The sequence below is a fragment of the Camelus bactrianus genome, chromosome 1, assembly GCF_048773025.1.
Source record: "Camelus bactrianus isolate YW-2024 breed Bactrian camel chromosome 1, ASM4877302v1, whole genome shotgun sequence".
Classification (NCBI taxonomy): Eukaryota; Metazoa; Chordata; class Mammalia; order Artiodactyla; family Camelidae; genus Camelus; species Camelus bactrianus.
Window position 1 is genome coordinate 58160823 of NC_133539.1, and position 25991 is coordinate 58186813.

General features: G+C 40.5%; 2 protein-coding genes across 6 annotated transcripts in view; one reads left to right on the forward strand and one right to left on the reverse strand.

Annotated features, from left to right (window-relative positions):
• PARP14 (poly(ADP-ribose) polymerase family member 14) overlaps positions 1-17512 on the forward strand; it is a 43247-nt gene extending 25735 nt beyond the window's left edge. The window contains exons 10-17 of one of the 3 annotated variants that reach the window (XM_074364683.1): positions 1277-1426; positions 1746-1808; positions 2128-2295; positions 5707-5910; positions 7248-7829; positions 9091-9224; positions 13952-14126; positions 14474-17512. In XM_074364683.1, the coding sequence (XP_074220784.1) occupies positions 1277-1426; positions 1746-1808; positions 2128-2295; positions 5707-5910; positions 7248-7829; positions 9091-9224; positions 13952-14126; positions 14474-14763 (1766 nt within the window). In that variant the 3' untranslated portion in view covers positions 14764-17512. Of the gene's footprint in view, positions 1-1276; positions 1427-1745; positions 1809-2127; positions 2296-5706; positions 5911-7229; positions 7830-9090; positions 9284-13951; positions 14127-14473 lie in introns of those variants that run through there. The other 2 variants (XM_010970904.3, XM_074364693.1) reach the window with 2 other exon arrangements.
• Positions 17513-19481: 1969 nt separating this feature from the next.
• Positions 19482-25991, reverse strand: part of HSPBAP1 (HSPB1 associated protein 1) — a 47739-nt gene continuing 41229 nt past the window's right edge. For all 3 annotated transcript variants that reach the window (XM_074364709.1, XM_074364726.1, XM_074364715.1), the window contains 3 exons: positions 23340-23423; positions 20203-20313; positions 19482-20077 (listed from right to left, as the gene is read on the reverse strand). In XM_074364709.1, coding sequence (XP_074220810.1) covers positions 19547-20077; positions 20203-20313; positions 23340-23423 — 726 coding nt within the window. In that variant the 3' untranslated portion in view covers positions 19482-19546. The remainder of the gene's footprint in view (positions 20078-20202; positions 20314-23339; positions 23424-25991) is intronic.

Below are 25991 nucleotides of genomic sequence, written 5' to 3' on the forward strand. Positions count from 1 at the left end.
GTTCTTTGTATGATAAGCGATTTTCAGTTCTAGAATGAGCATTTTAAACATTATGTTGTGAGACTTGGGTGCTGGTAGAATCCTCTAGAAAATGGTGATTGTTTTGTTTGCTTGTTTGAGCAGGCAGCCAATCAGTTAACTTCATTCTAAAAGTTCCGCCTCACCTGTGTGGGCAGAGGTTCCAAAGTCAATTGCATTCTCAAGGACGTTCCTGTGCTGCTTGGGTCTGCCCCATGTGCCCAGCTCTGGGGTGCGCTCAGGGTTGACACTAGTTCACACACAGAACAGGGGGTCACCTTCTCCGGCTCACCTCTCTAGCATTCCCATTACACTCTCTGACTCACAGGAGCCTATTTTCCAGGTCCTCTGGCCAGAAAGACAAGGTTTTCTCAGAGCTGAATCTGCCTGGTTGTTCTGTTGCCTCATGGTTTTGTGTGATCAGGGTTGCCCTTGGGCAAAGCAGAGAGAAAAGAAAGGGCAGGGGTAGGGGGGTGAGGCGGGGGCAGAGCAAATAAACAAAAAACCAGGGATGTCCCATACACCACATAGACGCTTTTCAGACTGATTCTTCTAGACAGAAAGACAGAATGTCTCTTAGGGTTTAGCTCCCAGCGGTGTCACTGTTGAGTTCTGCAACCAGGGCACCTTGGGACAGGGCCTGGATTAAAGAAGGAAAAACATGGAAAAAGAAAAGATGAGGCCTCTTTGCCATATGCTTCAGCTCCCAGGGACCCATTTTCTCAACCCTCTGGCCACAAAGACAGGGGTGCTCTGAGAGTTTTGCTGCCTGTTTCACTAGGTTGGTCTGCGACGAGGGCCACGCTTGGGTCAAAGCTGGAAGAGAAAATGAGGGAAATTTTCAAAACACAACAAAACAGGAAACTCTCCTCTGTACAGGCTGCTGCTTCAAGTTTTGAACCCCTCCCTTCAATCTGCCTGCTGTGGTGAACTTCTCATTTCTCAGGGAGGGGCTTTTTGTATCTGTCCCACGTTTTTAGTTATTACCAGTGGCAGAGAAATGCTCGAGTGGGCTGACCACCTTGGCCAGCAGCAGAGGTCCTCATTTGATATGTATTACATTTTATAATCCTTTTCCAGAAACAGACCATCACAGGGGCTCAGGGCCAGGGCCAGGTTAAATGCCACAAGTCACAGAGAGAGTGAGGGGGAAGGATGAGAGGGGCAGAGGTGAGGACCATGAGATCTAGTTAATTCTTGTTGTTGCTGACCTGTTACTGACCCCTCCTGCCTTTTTTTTTTTTTTTTTCCTTGTCAGGTTCCCATGGGACTGTTTCTAGCCCTGATTTAGGAGTGTATGAAACGAAGATTGGGCCCATCATTTTCCAGGTAGCCTCTGGAGACATTACCACAGAAAAGGCAGATGTGATCGTTAATTCAACATCCAAGACATTTAATCTCAAAACAGGTACTTGACTTGTAGAATTTTGACTAGTGTAATAGTCACAGTAGACCTGTAAAGGAGATTTCCTACAGCCAAACTGGTTTCTACAACTTTGGCTTCTTACTATTAATTAGTAATTTAAAAGTTATTTTGACACTGTTTCTCATAATTGGTAACAGCTCTTTCATCGGTTTTTTTTTCTTCATTGTTATCGGGAATACCCAAGTTATAGGATTCCTCTGATGATGGGGAAAGTGTATAGATAGAGGATATCACTGTGATCCAAAGGTCCTGTAATGGCTTTTTTATTCATGTGCATTGCAATCTTGACTTTCTCATGTAGGGGTCTCCAAAGCAATTTTAGAACGTGCTGGGAAAACTGTGGAAATGGAATGTACTCACCAAGGTAAGGCACAACGCTATTTTATTGGATCTGAATTTTAAGTGGCAGACTGAATACGGGAGGCTGTGGAGGATGGGGAAGGTCTTGAGATTGGGGAGACAATATAGTGATCTTAAAACCATACCTTTTACTAAGGAGTTCCAGCTGTAGAGAATTAGAAATGAAAACTAATCTCTGAGTTAAAAGAGAAGCAAGAAAGATTCATTAAAGGTAGTATTCCAGGAGTCTCTGATCCACATAAAATGTTTTATTTGCCAATTCAGATATTTTCAAAGAGTGGGTTCAGCACCTACTTTTGCATCTTTTGTCTTGTGTTTCCCAGCTCAACAGGGACACAGTAATTATATAATTACCCAAGGAGGATTATTGAAGTGCAAGAATATTATTCATGTCATTGGTGGAAATGATGTCAAGAACTCGGTTTCCTGTGTTTTGCAAGAGTGTGAAAACCGGAATTACTCATCCATTTGCCTCCCAGCCATTGGGACAGGTTTGTAGCCTCTAGCCGTAGAGGCTAAATCCCAAGGTGGCCACTCCCCCCGGATTTGGTGCTGATGGTTAACGTGGTTAATGTCATTACTGCTGAGTCTGTGTCAGGGCACTTCCTCACCCCAGGGCAGCCCCTGAGGGAAGTAGCAAAGCCTGGGGGCAAAGCAAAAGAGGAAAGAATGAAAAAAACTGGAGTGTTGGGATATTAAAAATCTGCTTTCTCATATGGACAGGAAGGGAGAGGAAGGAAGGGGGAGAGAAAGAAAGCCCACCTCTCATCGCTTTCATCAGCTCCTTCTCTTTTTTTCGATCCCCTGCATATCCCTCATTATTTAGTCTTTAACCTCCCGCTCCAGCACCCTCCATGGAAACATCAGAGCATGGACCTCAGCCTCCTTGTGGCTGACTCCTATTCAGCATGGCCACTCCTCTTCCCTCACCTCTTCAACAGTAGTAGGCTGGCCGCAGGGCATCTGGGCCTCTCAGTCATCAGAACCTTTTTATGGGTCAGAAACTCAACCCTCCACCTTCCTCGTTTCAGCCTGCCTGCCTCTTTGGAACTTCTTGTTTTCTTCAAATTACGTAATGATTGTATGAGTCTTCCTTTATAAGGATGGTGCTTTGCGTTTATCATTTGTAAGGTGGTGCTCTTTGAGCTCTTTCCCAGGAATCTGAGTTGTGTGCACTGATCAGGAATTCCAGCTTGGTCGATTTTAAGGGAGCTGCTCAGGGGAGGCAGACAGTCTCAGGCTTGAAGCGGAATAGAGCTGATTGGTCCCAAAGAGAGCATGCTCAGCACTGGATTGATTATCCCATTGCTCAGGAATCTAAGTTTGAGTGTCTCACGCTGGCATTCTAGGCTCTCCAGAAGTGTAGCTTCAATAGACCTAACCATCCTTGTCACTTTCTGGGCCGTCTTCTAATCCTCTATCTCATAGTTTGATTTCTCTTATTTTTCATTCCTCTTAATGTTCCCACATGGACTGCTATGTCTGCTTTATTAGTTCTCTATTTCTAAAGAGTGAAACTTACACTCCCTTTATGCTTTCATTCCCTCATGTATCTTCCAGTCCTAACGTATTATCTGTCTGTCTGTCTGTCTACCTATCTCCCTATCATTTTTTATGGACACCCACTAATGACTCCCCAGTCTCCATCTCCATCTGTTTTTCCCTCTGAGCTCCGGTCTTGTGTTTCCACCTTAACTTTATTTGTGCCAAGAAATCAGGCAGCCAAGGGTGGCACAGATCTTTTCAAGGAAGTCCCTGGGTGGAGTCACAGAGGAAATAAGGAAAATTTTAGTTTTGTATAAATATTTCTGGTTACTGCAGACCTGTTGTTTCTTCCATGGACCTGGCTGCATTGCTGGTCTGCATAAATAAATCAAGGTTAGCAAATTCTCCTTGCTTGTCTTCTTTACCTATCTCCACCACCACTTTAGATGAATAGGGGAGCTTCCTCCCTCAGTGGTGTTTATGAGTTGAATTGGGACTGTGATCGAGACAGTTTCTGGCAGTAAAGGAAGCCCTCTCCTCATTCCTCACAGACTCTCTCCTCACTCGAGGGGAGGGAGTGGGCAGTCGTGGTTCCTGCAGGCATCTCAAGCTCAAAGCAAACTCCAAACTCTGTGCACTGTCTTCTCCCCGAAACCTGCCCTTCCTCTTACATCCTGAGCCTGTTAAAAGCGTCACTTTCTGTCTAAGATCCTTGACTCTATCCTCTTTATCACTTCTGTGTGCATTAGCTTCTTAATTTGTTTGATTGAATATTTAGTGAGTGCCTACCATGTGCCAGGCACTGAGCTGGGGTACCAGGGACAGAAAGATGACTAAGAAAAGGGTCCAGTCCATAAGGGGTGCCCGGCCTACTGTGACCCACAGACACATCAACAAACAGCTGCCGTGCAGTGTGACTCATGAAATACACATGAAGGTCGTAGGACAAAGGGGCAAGTACAAAGCCAGGTGGTCACTTGGTTCTGCTGACTTTACTTACTATGCATCTCCTCAGTTCCTACACTCGACTCTTTTTCTAGCCTCCTCTCTTTTTTCAGCTCTTGTCTTTTGCCTACACCTGTTTAGACCTGTGCTCCTTGCTCCAGAGCCTCCTATGCTCAACCTCTATCCCTGAGTTTACCGTTTTCAAAAACAGATCTATTCTCCTGAACATACCAGGTTCAACATATCACACCCGTTTCACAGTCCCACCTGGCATGGGCTTTCCCTCAGCTTTCCATACTTCACCTGTTGAGCACCTGTTCATCCCCACTTCGCACATCCTGTGTCCTGAGTGCCTAGCTTACTGACAGTGAATGAATGTATCTGAGCACTCCCATTTAAATTCTTACAAATATTCCAAATATCATGGAATAACTATAGCTTTGCGATGGAGAATTTCTCTCTTCCCTTGATCATCTAATAAAAAAAAAACAAACAAACAACAACTGAACAAACCCTCTGGGTTAGTTTTATACAGGGCTTGTCTACATTCCTATAGTTGTCTACATAGCCAAGTCAAAGAAGTCTGCTCTCATTTCTGCAGTAACAGTGAGCACCATCAACAGGGATCATCCAGGTGGGCTCCTTGTCTGTCACACCAATTGGCCAGGGGACTTTTACATTGCTCCTCCCCCGAACATGTGACAGCAGCTTCCATGGCTTTTCACGAGCCTTTTCAAGGAGCTTTTACTTAGGCAGAAGGCTGGAGAAACAACATATGGAGCACGTTTGAAAGAGGAAAAGACCTGTTCAGGTGGCAACCTTGAATCCTACAAAGTCAGCTAAAATCGCACTGACTGTGGGAGGAAAAACTTCTTGGAGGCTCATGGATAACTTGTATGCAAAGAATTACAGATTATAGCAAGTGGCTTATAGCTCCAGGTGTCCTACAAAATCAGCTCAGTTTAAATCAAAGACACCTGCGAGAGTAAGGATCTATGCGTAAACTCAAGGAATGACTGAACAAAAAAATAATTGTTGTTCTCTTTAAGGAGCATGATATTTCAACATACATTAGTATCTTTTGCTTTTTATGGATCTTTTGAAGATGCTCATGAGCCAAAAAATGTTAAGTGTGCTCTGTAACACAGAAGAACATTGTGAGCTGGGATCTGCTGAATGAAGCAGATATGAAAACCAGACACTAAGTTATGTTTCTGGGTCCTTTGTTCATTTTGGGGATGTTGGCTTCCTGACATCCTGGAACCAAAACTCCCACTGCATCTAGGACTTCAGCAGTGTTTGCCCATGCGATGTTAGAAAAGTCAATGGTGATGAAGGAGTTGGGGAGTGGGAATTTATTCTGAGTGGGAATCCCTAATTTATTCTTCAGGCTTTTCCAGTTGAGTCTTCTTTTCTTTTTTTAAATCCAGTTGGATTTTTTTCCCAGTCATTTTTATTATTTGCCTTTCTAGGAAGTGCCAAACAAAACCCAGATAATGTTGCTACAGCCATAATTGATGCCATCGAAGACTTCACCCAGAAAGGATTGGTCCGGTCCATAAAAAAAGTTAAGGTTGTTATCTTTCTGCCTCAAGTACTGGATGTGTTTTATGCCAACATGAAAAAAAGAGGACTTCAGCCTTCTCCCCAACAGTCTATGATGTCTAAAATTGCATGTGAGTTGTACATTTTTATGAAATGCCCTTTCCTAATATTGATGTCATGTGAGAAATAGTTATTCTTTTTTCTACATCCTTTTTTTGGGGTAGTTATTAGCTTTTTTCCAGTTTTGCAAAAGCAAAAATAAATACATGGGACTCCAGACTAAAAAGCTTCTGCATAGCAAAGGAAATCATCAACAAAATGAAAAGGCAATGGGAAAAAATATTTGCAAATTGTATATCTGATAAGGAGTTAAAATCCAAAATATATAAAGGACTCATACAAATCAACAGAATAAAAACCAAACAATCTGATTTTAAAATGGGCAAAGGATCTGAATAGAAATTTTTCCAAAAATTATACACAATTGGTCAATAGGTACATGAAAATGTGCTCAACATCATTAAGCATCAGGGAAATGCAAATCAAAACCATAATGAATGATCACCTCACATGATAGAACAGCTATTATCAAAAAGACAAGAAATAACAAGTGTTGGTGAGGATGTGAAGAAAAGTCAACTTCCATGCACTGTTGGTGGGAATATATATTGGTGCAGCCACTGTGAAAAACAGTGTGGAGGTTCCTCAAAAAACTAAAAATAGAGCTACTATATGATCCAGCAGTCCCACTTCTGGGTATATATTTGAAGGAAATGAAATCACTCTCTTGAATCCATGTTCACTACAGCATTATTTACAATAGTCACAGTATGGAAACATTGAAAAATCAACTATAAAGAAGATTTGAGGGGGTAGGCTATAGCTCAAGTGGTAGAGTGCATGTTTAGCATGCATGAGGTCCTGGGTTCAATCCCCAGTACCTCCTCTAAAAATAAATCAATGAATAAACCTAAATACCTCCCCCCACCAAAAAAAAAAAAAAAAAGATTTGTATATATACACATATACATAAAGTGAAATATTACCCAGCCATAAAAAATAAGGAAATCCTGAGATTTTCAACAACATGGATGGACCTTGAGGGCATTATGCTAAGTGAAATAAGACAGAAAAAGACAAATACTGTATGATAGTACTTATGCATGGGATCTTAAGAAAAAAACTGAACTCATAGATGCAGAGGGCAGATTGGTGATTCCTAGAGGTAGGATGGAGTTGGTGGGTGGAAGGGGGTGGGAGATGGATGAAATGGGTGAAGGTGGTCAAAGGGTAAAAACATCCAATTGTAAGATAAGTAAGTGCTAGGGATGTAATGTACAGCATGGTGACAAGAAAGGAAGGAAGGAGTGAAGGAAGGAGAGGAGGGAGGGAAGGAAGGAGTGGGGAGGAAGGGAGGGAGGGAGAGCTAATCTTTTCTTGTATTTTTTAGCGTTTTTGGGCTTCTCAGGTAAATCTCCCAAAAAACGGAATCCTTTGGTTTTGGAAAAGAAAACAGAAATAGCAGTTTTTGAGGTGTGTGGTGAAAATGGAAAATGTGTAGAAAATGCCATCTCCTGGATACAGGAACTCATTCAAAAGGAACAGTGTCCTTACACCAGCGAAGATGAATGTGTCAAAAATTTTGATGAAAAGGAATATAGGGAATTGAATGAGCTTCAGAGGAAGTTAAACATCACCATTAAGTTGGACCATGACAAACCTTTGATTGAGGTTTCTGGAATTACCGTGGATGTGATGCAGGCTAGAAATGTAATTGAGGACATGATCAAGAGAGTTCGAGCATCCAAAGAACAGGAATCCCTGGCAGATCGTACCAGAGATTTTGTAGAATGGCAATATGAGAACAATAACATTTTTCATAGTTTTGACAAAATAACAAATATGCAATTGGAGGATGCCAAGAAAGAAAAGAGAAAGACAATTGGTGTCAAAATTAATCACCAGAGCTACACAGTGGACTTGAACACATACACTGCTACAGACGCAAAGGGAAACAGTTTACCTGTTCGGCGCCATAGAAAATCTGAAGGTGAATCAAATTTTGGTGCTTGTTGTCCATTACTTTACGCCTGTGTTGTGTGTTGTACATACATCAAAATGTTGTTCAGGTATATAAAATTCAAGTAACCCTTACAGAAGAAAATAGAAAACTTGGTCTCTGAGCTTAAGGAGCTGACATTTTGGCCGAGAAAATCCAGCATGGCTGCCCCCAACAGCTGATGGTGATTATCTTAATGGTAGCAATAGTCAAACGCTGCATTTGTTCCCATCACTACAGTTTACCAGCTTCCCAGAGCCAGTTTTGGTGGCAAAGTAATGGCTGCTTTAGTCAGGAAAGTCCTGTAAAGAAAAGTAGCCCAGGTTTTCTAGAACAAAAGGCTGAAGACAGCCTAGTCAGAGAGTGCTCCTCTGTGTCTGTGACTGACAACCCAGAGTGATGGGGAGACTATAGGATCTTCTCCCAGAAGTCACTCCTCTTCCGCCCTGAGGCTAAAGTTCCTTGACACACACATCAGGAAGCAGCCTTCAAAATTCCAGAGAAGGGAATGCTTGTCTCCTATAGACAGCCATTTCTGCCTTTAGACCATATAGATCCCCCACTGAAAACTAGTGAATTGGCTTCCAGAACATTGTCTTCATCTCTTGAGAGATCCCTGTGGACAAATTCCTCAGACTCTGAGCAACCTTGGGGAAATGACAAGTATAGTATTCTGTTTAGCAGAAAGGAAGACAGAGCTGCCACCACAGCCTGCCACGTAGCAAAACCTCCCACCCACCCAACTCTTAAGGATGCTGTGAAGATTAATGAGAGAATAGATGTGGTGGACTTTGTGGTGGTGGTGAGTTCTGGCAAAAACCCATGCATTTGTAAACAAAATAGTAGTGATTATTTATTGAAAACATTGTAGAGAAATCATTTATTGTTAAATTATTAAGTTATGACAGCTTAGAGACTGCACAGAATATGCAGCTAACTTATATTACACCAACAGTTCTCAAATCCGAGCATGATCAAAACTTGTTAACATGCAGGTTTTGAAGTTTGTTTTGTTTTATTGTTTTTTTTTCCTTAAACAAGCATTATAGTTGGTTCTAATGCAGGTTATCTGTGGCCCACATTTTCAAAGACATTCTTCTCCAAAGATAAGGAGCTTCTTGAACACCTTGAATTAGGAGATTGTAAAACAAGAGCACAAATAACATTCAGTTTTTCAAAGTATACCAGGAATGTAGACAATGTGGATGAGTCTTCCCAGGTGTGAGGGTGTTTTCAAATGTCTACTTTGCAGTTGAGCTCCCCCCAAACTGGACTGATATGAAGCAGCAGGGTGTCCATGTGGTTGAGCTGCAGCCTCATCATCCAGAGTACAAAACTGTGGCCAGGAAGTTTAACGAGACCTGCTCAAACTTCATCATAGAGAAGGTGAGCCTTCTGCTGGCGTGGAGTTTCTAAATGATGGAAAAGGGGTATCACGGACCTGGGTAAATACATTTTCATTCACTTCCTATCACATTTTTTACTCAGAATTAGAATATTTTATGGCAATTATATTTTAAGTTCTGGTTTCTACTCATATCACTGTGATTACTGAGACATTAGAATTGAGATTCTTGAGTCAGTTATTACAATATAATATTAGATTATAATATGATATTAGAATACTAGAGATATATATTTACTTTGTGAAGCAAGCAAACAACAATTCCAAGATTTTTTCCATTTCTTTAATTTTGTGTCTATATGAGATGATGGGTGTTCACTGGACTTTTGGAGATTGTTTCATGATGTATGTAAGTCAAGACACTATGCTGTACATCTTAAACTTACATACATGCTGTATGTATGTAAATTACATCTCAATAAACCTGGAAGAGTAAATAAACGTGCCTGATAGATAGATACTTAGATTCCCTCAGTGTAAACCAGTTGAGCAAAACAGCTGGTGGTACCAAGAAAATGTAATTCAAGTATGTAGCTCTTTGATGGTCTGGTTCTGAGATAAATTTCATTGCAGTCCTCTGGTAGTGGCTGACTGGCACATTGTAATAAGATGCCAAGTCCAGATGGAGCAGGACTGTCCAGTTGACCCGAAATGTCTGCGGCGGGCCCTGAAAGGTACCGTATGTTGGCAGACCTTGGCCAGAGAAATGACTTCACTACTCTTTACACTGGAACCCTTTTTTCAAATAAAATCTTATGTGAAGTCCCAGTCTGTGACACCAGTAAAAGCAGAGCTAGGTTGTACTCAAGGCCCCTCTGTGAGGTATCTGGTAGTGCAAAAACACTAACAGGAAAAATGGGTGGTCTGTCATCCTCCATGACTGTCGTATCTTATGACTAAGGTTTTTAACATCCATGAACTTCCACCTAGCTTCAACAGTTTTGCAACATTTGCTTTTTTCCCTTCAATTTCTCTGTTTTTGCTGAAACAACTGAAAGTAAGTTGCAGATATGACACTCCTAAATATTTTAGCATGTATCTCCTAAGCATAAAGACATTTCCTAAATAAAACAAATATTATCCCATTTAAGAAAATTAACATTAATTCAATAATATCCCATAGAGTCAATATTCAAATTTCTCCAGTTGCTCAAAATAGCTTTCTTATAACTTCCTGCCAAGCCCTGCCCGTCTGAGCTCGCACATTGCGTCTAGTCATTTTTCTCTCCTTCATCTGTTCTGATCTAGAACAGTACTCCTACACTTTTAAGCATTATTTTTCATGATATTGAAATTTTAGAAGACTTTAAGCCAGTTGTGCTGTAGAATGTGCCACATTCTGGCTCTGTCTTGCCTAGAGATTTTGAAAACTCAAGCAGTTTTCTTATAGACTTTAGAGTTGTCTGATTCCTCATGGTGTCACTTAATTTATTCCTCTGTCCTCTTTATTTCTGATAAACTTGGAGCTAGGTTGAAAGGCTTGTGTAAATTCAGGTAAATATTTTTTAGAAGAATATTTTGTAGGTGATGCATCAAATCAGAAGCTTCTTATTTATTTATTTATTTTTATTGATGTATAGTTAATTTACAATATTGTATTAATTTCAGGTGTACAGCAAAGTGATTCAGCTATACGTATCTAATACATATATATACATACATATACATTCAGATTATTTTCCATTATAGGTTATTATAAGATACTGATTATTGTTCTCTGTGTTATACAGTAAATCCTGATTGCTTATCTATGTTATATAAAATATGAAAGTCTTATTATATAAAGACTTTTACTGATTGACATCCATTGACGATCCTTTCCTGAATCCACTATTACATTGCATTGAGGTTGCAAGACGGTAATTTTCTATTTCTGTCATTCCGTCTATACTGATTATCTGGCATTTTGATAAAGAAGAATTTTCCTTCCCTCTTGCTTTTTAAAAAATTCAGTATGTTACATTTAATTACAGTGATTATTCTTTTAGATTCACAAATCATCCTACAGATAGCTAATAGGGACCCTCTCAAGTTGGCTGCCACATCCTTTTGATGACCCCATTAATCTGTACATTTCTCCACTTTCTGGCACAGGGTCTTTTCAGCTCACCTGTACTTTCTCTGTCTCAGGCTTGGAATCAGACATTCTTCTAAGAAGCCCTAGTTATTTTCAGTGAGGAATGGTAATGAGAAATCAAGATCTGCACGCTAGGTGTGCTTACTGCTAAGGTGTTATTGCTTCCAGGCTCTTTCATGGCTAAAGCTAAGAAAGCATGAGTTCATATGGATGTTTTCATTTAAAACTCAATAATGTAGATTTTTCCCTGAATTTCTTGGATTATATATGTATTTTCCTGTGCAATAAAAATTTTGGTTCCTAATATTATATATTTACTTGTTTTATACTACAGTATACATAAAAATGTTTCAAAATTATGATACCAAAATTATTATTGGCAATATTTTTTGGTTATTATTAGCATGCCAAATTTTTTCTACCCTTTTTATTTTAACCTTCCTATAACTGTAAATTTAAGATGTGCCCTTTGGTAGCAGCATATACTTGAGTTTTGTTTTTCGTCATCCAGTCTGACAATCTTTATCTTTTAATTGGGGTACTTAGTCTATTTACATATTTACTGATGTTTGGCTTTAAATATACCATATTAATCTTGGTTTTCTATTTATCACATCTATTCTTTGTTCTTTTTTCCTTCTTTTCCTGCCCTCTTCTGGATTGAGTATTTTTATTATTACATTTTCATCCCCTATTAGATTGTTGATTATACTTTCTACTACAGTTCTTATATTGGTTACTGAGAGATTACAGTGTGCATCTTTGACTCATTAAACTCTGATGCAAATTAGTATATTTATCATTTACCAGACGATGCAATGAACTTTGAACACTTTAATGCCATTTATTTCCCTCCTTCCTTTTGTACTACTTTTAACATGTACTTTAATTCTGTGTATATTTGAAACCCTATAAAACATTTTAATTTTTTTATACAGTAAGTACTTATTTACATTTACCAACATATTTACCCTTTCACCCCACTGCTTTTCAGTCCTTCTTGTATTTCCATGCTTCCATCTGGGATCATTTTCCTCTGGCTTTAGTATTTCTTCTAGTGCAGGTCTGAAAGTGATGAATCCTCTCAGTTTTTGTCTGAAAATGTATTTCACCTTCATTCTTTGAAAGATATTTTTGCTGGGTATAGAATTCTTCATTGGCAGTTATTTGAGCATTTTGAAGAAGTTATTCTATTATCTTCTGACTTTGGTTCACCCTGCAGTTCCCTTCTCTCCAAGAGCTTGGCCCATCAAATACTAGTTGCCTTCAAACAGACTTCTCCCCCTACCAGCTCTTTTAGTAGTTTTTGGTAAGAAGATTGGTCTGATACAGGTAGTCTGTCATAGCCAGAAGCCTGCTGCTTAAATAAGCCTCCTAAGTAAAGCTTAAGATTTATTTGCAGTGCTTTTTTTTTTTAACCTTAGAATGCATCCCAGTAGGAATATAGAATCAGATTACCATGTTAAAAATTACTTGAAGTAATTCTTCTCTCTGTGTGGTTATTAAATTTTAAAAGGGTCAGTGCTCACTTCAGCAGCATATATAAGAAAAGAGAGTGAGAAACAAGAATGAAAAGACTAAGAAATTAAGAATGGTTTTAAAACTCTGTAAGAAGCAATTTTTAAGGCTTTAACAATGAGTAAAATAAGTAAAATTTAAGGTAAATGGAAATAAAATGGAAGTAGGCAGGTTGAAGATTAGAAACTTAGTTATAGGTAAAAGGAAAAATAAATTTTAAAATTATAAATCAGATCAATGAAATACATGATAATGCTGAGACTTGGAACTAGAGGGCACATTGTATCTTAATTAAAAATGGGAAACCCAAAACTGGAAGAAAAAAAAAAGAACCAGATAAAGTCAGGTAATAATGGTGTCAGACTTGAGAGTTCTCTGGACTGGAAGAAGATTCTGACCAAATGGAACCTTCACCTGTGCCTCCCCATGAGGGGCCTAGCCCCTCTCAGCCATCCCGCACTCTTTCCCAAGTCAACCTTATGAAACTGCCACTACCCGGCAATTTAGGGGAGTGTAGAAACTGACCTGCAATCCAAGACCCATGGAGTTCCAGCACAGCCCTGGAGGCCACTGCCCAAAAGTATGGGCAAAGCATAACCACTTTGGTGTATAACAAGATTCCCTCCCGCCAGGATTCATGCCCCACTCTTCCAGCTGGGCCAGAGATTAATTTCCATTAATTCATTTCCTTCTTGCCTAGACACTCTAGTGCTTCTCCCACTGTTAGAGCATGGCTAGATAAACCAGTATCCCAGAAGGGCTGGGGAGGAGAGAGGGAAAGTGACTAAGTGAGGTAGGTAGCAATGGGAACAGTTAGGAGCTGGAGAGGCTTGGTGGACCACGTTCATACAATGAGGACTTAAGATCCTAAACATTGTTTGCTCTCATGTGTTGCATAAAAGGTAATTTTAAATTAAATTAACAGTCTTACCAAGGCATGTTTTTTAAAACCCTGGATCTAAGAAGAGTTCTGAATGCAGAAAGCTGCCATCTGGAATTGGATTTGCTGTTTACTGTAATTTATGCTTCTGAAAACCAGTGGTCACGTTTCATTTGCTGTATCTTGCCAAGGGTTCTTGGCATTGACTGCCAATTTTCCTTATTGATTTGCAGATTGAGAGAATCCAGAATCCAGATCTCTGGAAGAACTACCAGACAAAGAAAAACAACATGGATGCCAAGAATGGACAAGTAATAAATGAGAAGCTGCTCTTCCATGGGACAGATGTGGAGTCAGTGCCACTTGTCAATGGAAAAGGTTTCAACCGCAGTTATGCTGGAAAGAATGGTAAGGAAGCACGTAATGGGGCTGCTCCAAAGGAGGTGGATGTCAGGCATGAGAACCTGAGCTGGCCAGGGGCAGTGGGGATGGCCTGTGTTCTCCTCTCATGGCTGGGGACCCTGTTACAGCCCAGGCTTTAGGATGGACTCACTATGTGTCATCTCAAAGAGACTGACTGGCCCTCTGGGGTGGAGGAATGATTTTTTTAAATTAAAAACACACAAAAATTTTTTTAAGAGGCTTTAGAGAGAACTGAACATTATTTTAAACATTCTTTGACATATTGGGTCAACATGTTTCAAATTATAGACTAAATTGAAATCCTTAAAAATGTCTTGTTTTTCTCTTCACAGCTACAGCATTTGGAAAGGGAACCTATTTTGCTGTCAATGCCAGTTATTCTGCCAATGATACATACTCCAGACCAGACATGAATGGGAGGAAGCGCATGTATTATGTGCGAGTACTTACTGGAATCTACACACGTGGACATATGTCATTAATTGTGCCTCCTCTAAAGGATCAGACAAATCCTACTGACTCATATGACACTGTCACAGATTGTGTGCAAAATCCAACTTTATTCGTGGTATTTTATGACTACCAGGCTTACCCAGAGTACCTCATTACTTTCATACGATAACATTTTGGTATCCTTTACAGAAGATATTATTCGTCTATACATTATCTAACTGTAAAGCAAGGGTAGGGTTTTTTTTTTTCTTCTCTTAACAGCTTTTTCTAAAATCAAAGGATCCTTGTCAGTGAAATCAGACTTTCTTCAGCTTCTCCTTCATAACTGGAATGAACCTGTCTTGAAAGCAATAAATTTGAGAATTTAAATAGGGTAACCAGTTACAACTGTGTGTTCACAGCCATGGATATCAGATCTGTGGAAATACAGGTTTGTATTTCCAGGAAAGGAGGGAATAACTTAATCTTAAAAAAATTTTTTTTTCTTTAAACTGGGGGATGACCCCAGGACTTTGAGCATGCTAAGCAACATTCTACCGAGCTATACCCCCACCCCAAAGAATAACACTAATCTTAAAGGCAGAGGACACAGCGATGCAATTTCAGCTGCCACGAAGAGACAGCAGGTGTCATGTCAGGACTCCATGCTGCGGGGAGCACAGTATTACTAAGTGGGTAGGGCTGCTTTCTTCCCAGGCAGCACGAATGGTGCCTTACTTTTTATCCCTGAGCTGAGGTCTGTGCCTGATGTACAATGGGTGCTTCCTAAGTGTTTCATAAACCAATTAAGAACGAAAAAGCCCAGTCAGGCTCCTAAGCAAAATGAGAACCATCTCTTCAACACCCTTGACTTATTGTCACTTCACCTCAAATTGCAGAGATTCTGCGGCAGGGAAGTTGTTCTTCACGAACCAGTCTACGGCACGTGGGACAGCTCGGGGTCAAGGCTCTGGGCAGTGTAGCCGTGCCCATCACAGTCCAGGGGCTGTGGTCCAGCTTGGGGATGAGGTGAATTGTGTTCCATGGAGTTGTGCACCACAGCAGCCCTGTCTCCGATTGGACCTTTTTAATATTGAACCCCAATCTGCCTTCTTATAGCTTCTACTCATAGTCTTAGTTCTGCCCAATGGAAAAAAAGTGTAATGCCCGCTCATCTTCAGTGTGAAACCTTCTATGTTAAGATTAAATGAATCTAAGGATATTAAATAGCATATTTTCCTTGGCAGCCTAGCTTTTGGTGATTTTAAAGTGCATAAATAAACCAAAGGAATTAAGCAGTCATATTGCTAATTTGCTAACTCAGTATCTATTGGATGGTAATGGAAAGTTTCTTTTTTAACTTCTCTGGGCCAGTTTCAGATTCAAACAATTTATTGAGCGCCTAGATCATACCAGGTAGTGTAACGGGTGCTTTTGCATACAGTATTTATTTTATTTCCTCAAACACTCTTGTGAGGTAAGAATTATATCCCCATTTTAAGGTTGAGGAAATGGATGCTCAGAGTGCAAGAAGCTTCCTTGTCTGAGGTCACCTGGGTAATAGCCCTCAGAGCCAGCAGTTGAATCTGGGTCTCTGTGTCATCAAGCCCCTTGTTCTTCCCAGTACAGAACATGGCCTCTAGATTAATGTGACTGACTGAAGAACATCTCAGACAATCTGTGAGTTACTGTCAGTTTTCCTTGGTCTTGTCCCTTATGGCTTTGGTTTTCATGGTAGGGTCTCTCCCTTTGAAGCTCTGGAGGCCAAGAGTGTAGAGCTATGCCCATGTGGAGCCAGGGAAGATGGTGAACTTGGAGGCTCAGGTCTCCAGGAGGATAAAGGTGCTCTTCCCTGGCCCCAGGGAACAACACTGGCACTTCAAGTAGAGGAGGTTGAGGGGACAACAGTTGCTGCTTCATTAAATACAGACGACCTGAAATTTTTCTTGCTGTTGCTGTTTTTTAAGTGGATTGGCAAAGACATCTGATTGCTTAGGAGTGGCTTCTCAGCCACTGGCATCTGAACTTGGGTTTGACAATGACTGTAAGGAATAAAAAGGCAAGACCTTCTCTTGAATTTGCTCCTGTTCTCCAGTGGTTTGGTTACCTTAGGGCAAGGCTGAATATCAGGGTGTATGGCACCGAAGTATAATGACTCAGTCAGTAAATGTTATAGTGACCCTCAACCTAAAGAAATATGCCATCCAACAGGGAATATAGCCAGTATTTTATAATAACTATAAATGGAGTATAATCTTTAAAAAAGGTGAATCACGGTATTGTACATGTGTAACATACAATACTGTACATCAACTAGACTTCAATACAAATTCTTTTAAAGTAAAGAAATATGTCATTTCCTCCTTTTTGACTAAAGTACTTAGAAAATGTTCTTTGGTGGTTAAACATCTTCATCCTTAAAGGCAAATACAGGAGAGCTTGATAATAAACAGGCCACTGCTGATAAAAGACTACAACTAAAATGACAGCATCAAGGGATCCTCAGAGTACTAATACTATTCAGCTGAAAATTACAGCAAGGGCACAGGACAGATTTAGTTAGTAAATGAGGAGGGCAAACTGACCCCAACAAGCAGCCCTGCTAAAACAAGCCCACTCTGAGCTGGTGATAGGTCTGGGTGGTCTACTCCAAGGCCAGAGAGTCTTCAACTTTTGTGCTATTTGAATCACCTGAGGAGTTTGGAGAGCCTGTAAGTGCCGGCCCATCCCGAAGGAGTCAGGTGCTATACCTCTAGAGCGGTGCCCAGATGGCTGCATTCTCAGCAAGCCTCAAACGATTCTGATACCCCTGATGCCCAGAGCTGTGTAGGACCTTCATGTGCCTCAGGCACTTCTGCCTTTGTGAGCCCCTTACTGCGTAAAAAGTATTAAAAATTGTACTTTACAACTGCGTTGATATAAATGTGACTATAGAAGAAGCTGGATGATATCTTTTTTTTTGATTAAAAAAAGGTGAAACATTTTTGTAGACCCTAAAAGCTCAGGGGCCCTGGCCACTGCCTGCTACACAGGTCGGCCCTGCAGATACTGGATGCTGTGACTTCAGGTGTAACGCTGAGCTTAGGCTCTTCAATCCCTCTGGCCGCTGGAGGGTCACTGTATTTATTTAATAGTTGATTTCATTCATTCAGGTGTGCTCATCTGAGGACTGCAGGATGAAATGGGACCCATCTTGGTGGCTGACAACCTCCTTTCACTACCTTGTCTTCTCTCATCCTGCCCCTTGGCAGATAGCTAGGGTCTCTTGCTGTGTCATAACTGCTATCGGCAGAAAATTAGATAATTATCTCTCAACACCTGTTTACAGTTAGAGTCCATTCATACTCTCTCCCCAGGTCTACCTCTCACTGAATTCAATACTTTGTCTCCAAACAGACCCAACCTACGCTAAGAAATACATTTTATATCAGGCCCAGTACATACACAGGTATAACTGGAAAGTTTTATGAAATGTATTTACCCTGAAAAAAATTTTTTCCCTAGACAGTTTCACAAAATAATACTTATATTTACTACTGAATTCACTGAAATGACCTATTCTGCTCCATTAAAAAGAAATGCTGGTCTCACCCACTAAATTGATTTTATAACTTGCTAACGAGTCACAATCTACAATTTGAAAAACAATGGTCAGAGGAGTAGCAGAGATCAAAAAAATGCCTGAAGACAAAGATGTATCTATTTCTGCAATGGCGGTATACCTACTACAGATAACAAGCATCTTGCCCTTAGCTACAACATCCTCTGACCCAATGTTTTTGATGGAGTAATGCCAACGAGTTCTCCTTTTTAAAATAGTCCACTCAAATATGGAATGAGCACCTACCATGTGCTGGGCACTGATCAATGCTCTGCAAATACAGCAATAATCAAAGCAAAGTCCAAACCCCATGCAGCAGCATTCTCATTGGGGGAGACAGAAAATCATCATACGAGGTAAAAGTATCTACAGTGGTCAGATGGTGGTAAGTGCTACAGAAGGGTTTTTTCCAGACCCTTCTTTTCCTGGGCATGTTCACCTCCCTTCCTCCCAGAGAGCACATATTTTCTTTGGATTTACTGATACCCTCAGTGTGAAGACTGAGAAGGATGGGGCAAAGTCAATTCTTCTTGAAAGGTGACTTTAATGCATCTTTTCTGTTATGTGTTTGTTTGATAAATGGTTACTGAGATCAGTGTTTTTATCACTTTTAAATTCCTAGACAGTAACAGTTATCCCCACATCTTCTTGCAAATGTAATGGAGAGTGGGATCAATTTCACTACACCAAGCTTTTACTTAGTTTCAGGAGTCAGTAGCATCTGGCCCTTTTTATTCCCAAGGCTGGTGTTCCTAGATGTTCCAGTTCCTTCCACCAGGAGGCCTCAAATAGGACCCCCCCACCTATTTTCTCCTGACTGGTGTCCTGCTCTGGATGACGGGGGTTAACCAGTGAGAATTCTGCCGGTGTGAGAAGTGTGATCACTTCAGAACAAGGCTAGAATTCACCCAAAGGATGCATTAGATCAGGGACTGGCAAACTTTTTCTGTAAGGGAACATAGTGAATATTTTCAACTTTGCAAGCCACATAGTCTCAGTCACTACTCAACTCTGCCACTGTAACCCTAAAAGCCACCATAGATAATATGTAAATGAATGGCATGGCTGTGTTCCAATAAAACTATGTTTACAAAAAATAGCAGGCTGATCCCTGCTTGAGGCTGATGGAAAGACTAATTCTTGTTGAGAACACTTGGGGCTTACATTTGAGATCTGAAGGGGTGAGAAGGGAGGGAAAGGCACTAACAAAGAGGCCTACAGATGGCTGAAGAGCAGTATTTATGCAAGAAGGTGGCAGAGACTAAAATGTAACTGGTATGAATAGTATATTTATACCAATGTGCAAATTGACCTTTTGATGTTCCATCTTTTATTTAAAAATTATATTATTTAAAAACGTTTCTATTAGAGTTCACAAACTTCTTTGAATCAAAAGTTGTGCCACTATCCTGGTCACCTGTGGATTTACCAAGCAGTCCAGCAAGTCATCGGTAGAAATGAATGTCTGGGAAGGGGCCAGGGCGCTATTTGAAGCGGTCTGTTCCACAGCTGCATTCTCACTTTCATTTACCATTCGTTGCCTCTTGGTACAATGCAGTTTTCCCAAGCGTCCTCCATTTTTGCCAACAAAGTCTTCACCATCCCTTTCAAATATGCCTCCTCTTTCTGAGGGTGGTTCTTGGGAACTTGGTATTACAGGAACCAGATCAGGGCCAAAGGGACTTGCTGCTTCCTGTTTCACTGTTCCCGAGGTTAAGCTGGGTCTTCCAGTTGGTTCTGCCTCCATGTGGTTGTGCACATTTAACTCTTCCTTTATCCTGCGCTCTCTGTTTGTTCTCAGTGCTTGGGTTTCTACTACCTGAGATGTTCCATAATGATCAAAAAAAGCTGAAACTGCTCCATTTAAGTAGCGACAATTGACTTCATGGGATGTTTCCTCAACCTAAGGAAAAAAAAAACCTTTTAAAATGGTTATATGCCCTTACATAAGTTGGAAAAGAAATGTCCTGGCCAGGGTTGATTTATCACAGGACACTCACAGCCATGATGAAAGCCAGAAGGGCCTACCTCAGTTGGGTTTAACCAAGCTCTGGTGTTATGGGGATTCTCTGCAGTTTTCAGGGCACACACAAGTATGCGGGTGATTGCCTCTTCCACGCGGGCTTGGTGGTCCTCTTCCTAAGTTGAGATTTTAAAAAAAAGACAGTTTTTCATTTGTCTCTGTGTCTCATTGCTTAAAACAGAGAGTAGAGTCTCTGAATTGTATGTTCTGTTCTCTCATTAACATCAGCTTTGTTACTGAAGGAATGAATATGTGGTTGGCAAGACCACAGTTTTTATGCATTCACTATCCTCTGCCACCTGGAAGAGCTGGAGAATGCTCACCAGTATCCTGTCTATAAGACATAGGCCTCAAATATGAACCACCTTGGGATATTTTTTTCCCATCTTTTCCATTCTCTGACGTCTTCAAAGTTAAAAGAAAAAAAATATTACATACAGAGGGATAATCCCTACAGAGTTTGATGAGCTAATTTTTTGAGGAATGGGAAAAAATTATAACACACATGCATGGCCCCAAGAATGAGATGGCTAAACATGTTAATCTGTTTTTTTAAGGACACAATAAGTATAAACCATGGCATTAATGATAAATTACATTAAAATCAGTAACTTTTGTTCATCAAAAGATACCATAAAGGAAAAAAACCAGCCAGATGTCTGTAACACGTATAATTATATGAGATGAATGTGAAGAATATATAAAGAATCTGCACCCATCAACAAGACAAATGATCCAATTTTTTTAAATGGGCAAAAGACATGAAGACAAACATTTCAAAAAAAAGAGAAAACAATCATACTACTAATAAACACATGAAAAAAGGCTTAACTTCATTAATAATCAGGGAAATGCAAATTGAGAAACCCATAAAACTGGCAAAAGAGGGTCTGATAATTCCAAACGGTGGAGAAATGGGCATTGACGGAAATCTTACACACTAATGGTGGGAGTGCAAACTGATAGAGCCATCTGGAAAACATGTTGGCATTATCTTATAAATTTGAATATTGTATACCCTACAGACCAGCAATTCTACTACTAGAAATATACATATTCTCAAGAGAAACTCTTGCACATGTGTACAAGCATATTCTATTTATAAAAGCAAAAATTGGAAACAACCCAATTATCCACGAACAGAAAAATGAACCAATAAATTGTGGTACATTAACACAAGAAGATATTACACCACAGTGAAACAGCTAAAGGTGACAACATAGATGAATCTGAGAAACATAACATTCATTTTAAACTTTCAAAAAAGCAAATCCCCAAGATGAGACACCATTTCACACTAGGATGGCTATAATGAAAAAGACAGATAACAAGTGTCGGTGAGGATGTGGAGAAATCAGAACGTTCACACATTGCTGGTGGGAATGTAAATGGTGCAGCTGCTCTGGAAAACAGCCTGGCAATTTCCCAAAAGGTTAAGTGTAGAGCTACAAGATATTTAATTTTATGAGTCAACTTGGTTAGGCTATGGTGCCCAACTGTCTAGTCAAACATTAGTCTAGATGCTGCAGTGAAGGTATTTTGTAGATGTGATTAACACTTACAGTCAGTTGACTTTAAATAAAGGAGATTATCCTCAATAATGTGGGTGGACCTCATCTAATCAGTTGAAGGCTTTAAGGGCAAAATCAAGAGAATAAGGAGATTCTGACTCAAGATTGTAACAGAAATCCTGAGTGAGTTTCCAGCCTGCCAGTCAGCCTCACAGATTTTGGGCTCCAGACTGCAACTTCAACTCTTGTCTGAACTTCCCGTCAGCTGGCCTGCCCTGGGCTCATGTACCACGTGACCCAGCGATTCCATTTCTACGTGCAAACCCAAGGTAAATGAAAACATACACCCACACAAAAACTTGTACACGAATGTTAACAGCAGCATTATTCATAACAGCCCAAAGCAGACACAACCCAAATGTCCATCAACTGACGAGCAGATAGACAAAACGTGGTATAGCTATACAATAAAATATTTTTTAGCTATAAAAAAGGAACGAACTACTGAAACATGCTATGTGGACGATTCTTAAAAACGTTATACTAAGTGAAAGATGTCAACCATAAAAGATGTCCCCGTCACATATTTAAAAAAGAAAAAATATTCTGTATAGTTTTAGAAATAATGGGTACAGTTACAAGCAGGCAGATGACAGCTCCACTGCTCAGCAATGGAATGAGCCATCCTGGGAGGCAAAGCATCTGCCGAGGCTATTGGAGATGGGACTTTGGCACTAGGAGTGGACATTGCTCTGATTCCAATTCAGCACGCTGCAAGCAGAATTTCTAACTGTGAGTCTACTGATCTCCCGTTGTATCTCTCACCCAAAGGCTGCAACTCTTTTCTAAGCCCACACAGTAGAGCTTCCTGTTACAGTATCCTTATGCTCCCCCTATGCCAAAGTTCTTCTCATTACCAAAGGATAAGAAAAGCCTGACTGAGTGGGGAAGGGTGCAGCAGCCAAAGAGAAGTGAGACAATCAAGGCTTTGCGTACAGGAGAACAGAGATGCATTCAAGGCCTCAGGTTAATGAGGGCAGAGGTGCAATCAAAGCCTCTGGTTAAGGAGTGCACAGATGCAACGTAGCCTCGACTTGAGCCATGGCAGCCATTCTAATTGTCAAGTCAAGCAGGCAGCCAGGATGAAGCATAGCATACTGGAGGGGAAAAGCCTTTGGCAGAAATGAAATGTTAAAAACCCAGTGCTGAAAGACTGCTTGGAGAAAATGTGTAAGTCAGGACTGGGATTTCTGCAATTAGTAATGAGGACCCTGAACCAAGAAGCAGATATTTCCAGCCCAGATGGTGTGGAGGGGACCAGCAATGTGGGAAGCATGTGGCAGATGCAGCCAAGCCCAGCACAATTCTCCTGACCACAGTGGTCAAGGGAGAAGACCTGGCACACCAACACCAGGGCCCACCATGTGCCCTTCAAAGAAAGAGAGTGGTGCCTCACAAAAATCCTATTTCCAACCTCACCATCCATTAACAGAGCACAGAATACATAAATTACAGCACAGCGAAACAAAGTCATACTGGAATGTTGGTTAAAATTTATCACCAAGTTCTACAGACAGGTGTCGTGTATCTTAAAAGCAAGGAGATCACATTTATTATAAAAAAAAAATTACCAGTTCAATCCATGAGTTTATACTGACTGTGACAGAATCAATGGATTCCACATAATGCCACCAGTGTCTGGGAACAAACAGAACCTGAAAACCAAACAAAAAATACTTAGCACCAGAACAGGACATTTTATTTTTATATCAGAATCAGACCCTATTTGAAGTTTCCAGGAAAAAAATGAATAAATGAATTTACAGTAATATTGCAATAGGAAAGGGAAACAAGGAAAAAAACCCACAATCCTTTTATTCCTTTTCTGTTATTAACAAGTTTGCATGTTCTACAAAGGATATCACCAGCTTCTCCAGTCTCTACTCTCCTTAATCCTGGACCTTCTCTGTCTGTAACCAAATCTTAGTAAAGGATTCTGAGATTGTAACTTTTCCTCCTTTCCATCATATAATAGTTGTATGCATTCTGAGAAAGGGCATGGGTACAAATATAGGACATAGATTCTGCCTTCTCACAGTCTAAAGTCTAGCCAATTAAAAAATATTATATAGAAAGATGGCATCATACAAGTGGTAAATCAGAGGAGTGGACACTGGGGCTAGAGAACTTCAGAGTGGGGAGAAGCAGGCGTGGACCAGGGAGGTTGGGGCAACCTGGATGGAGGAAGTGTGACCGAACCAGGACTAGGAGAGTGTGAGGACAGGCCAGGTGGGAGAAGTGGGCAAGGGAGGTGGGGATGCGGAGGGATAGCAAGCAGGCCAGTCTTACTACTGCAGAAGGAGAAATGGGAAATAAAATGGGAGAAAAAGTAAGGGCCGGCAGAGGGCCCTGAATTCAGAATAAAGAGTCTGGATTTTATCCTGTAGGCATCATGAGTTGCTGAGAAGTTGTGAGTAGGGGGATGGGTGAAACAGGGACATCAGGGAGAGTCTGGGAAGGGCAAGACTTCCTTGCAATGGTCCAATTAGTAAATTAAATGTTAAGATTTAAGTAGGAAGGGGAGTAAACAAAAGCAATGGGCAGGGTCAAGAAGGACTGCGTTTGTCTAGACTTGGAACGAGATTTCAAATGGAAGGCTGAGTAGAGCAGATGGAGATGTTCCCAAGTTTTGGGCTCTGGATTTAGGAAAATGGTGGCTCTTGCTATGGACAGGTGGAGATGGGAAGAGAGCTCCTTTTAGGAGAACTGGGCACTAAAAACAGCCACTTCAGCCACTGGATTTAGTCATCAGGAGGTCAAGAATGTCCTATCACAGCATATACCTTCCGTAAAGTGGTAAGAGAGACAGCCAGTTTATGACGGATTAAGGAATGAGCATGATATAAGGAAAACTGATTCAACAGACAGAAACACTCATTCAAATGTGGCTGTTAAGATAGAAGAAAAACAACTGGCAGCCTCTTCACATCCATTAGAACGGCTGTAGTTGTTGTAGTAGTAAGAGTAATAACAACAACAACAACAATAATAATAATGGAAAATAACAAGTGTTGGTGAGGATATGAAGAAATCTGAACCCTCATACATTGCTGGTGGGAGTGCAAAATGGTGCAGCTGCTGTGGAAAAGTTTGGCAATTCCCCCAAAAGCTGAATAGAGTTACCATATGACCCAGCAATTCCACTCCTATATATATATACACAAGAGAAACAAAAACATATGTCCACACAAACGTATACACAAATGTTCACAGCAGCATTATTCATAATAACCCAAAAGGAGAAACAGCCCAAATATTCATCAGCTAATTAATGGATGAATAAAATGTACATCCATGTAATGAAATCTATTCAGCCATAAAAAGGACTGAAGTACTGGTAACACTCTACAGCATGGATGAACCTTGAGGACACTATACTTTGTAAAAGAGGCCAGACACCAAAGGCCACAGATGGTACAACTGCACTTATGTGAAGTGTCCAGAACAGGTAAATCTATACAGAAAGAAAACAGGTAAGTGTTTGTCAGGGTCTGCGGGGACAGGTGAATGCGGAGCGCCTGCTTATGGGTCAAGGCAGCTTAGTCAGACTGGTGGAGCTGGAGCCCTGGAGTGTAAAGGAGGCAGGAAAAGAGCCAGTGAGAAGGGAGCAAAGGAAGGAAAACAAGCAGGGGTGAGGGGCAATCAAGGGAATAACATCTCCTTAAGACAATATGAAAACCTTTCAAATTGTTAACAAAATATCAAACTTGTAAAGGTGATTTCCACCGCTGGGTAGCAGCATTAAGTATTACACCTTTGGAAATGTTTCAGAGACAGTTACAAAAGCAACATCCATTCTTGCTTAAAAGCACATCATTTTCAGCAAATATACCAATTATATGTGGACTGTAAAAAATAATACAAATGAATCTATACGCAAAACAGAAACAGACTCACAGACATAGAAAACAAACTTATTTACCAAAGGGGAAGTGTCAGGGAGGGACAAAACAGGAGTATGGGATTAACAGATACAAACCACTATGCGCAAACTAGATAAGCAACAAGGATTTACTGTGTAGCACAGGGAACTATATTCAGTATCTTGTAATAACCTATAATGGACAATCATCTGAGAAAATATATGGATATATAACTGAATCACTTTGCTATATATCTGAAACTAACAATATTTTAAATCAACTACACTTCAATTAAAACAAACAAAACCCCAAATCACTCTCAGTTCATTCTGCCTCTGTTGGCCCACTAACTGGATGCAT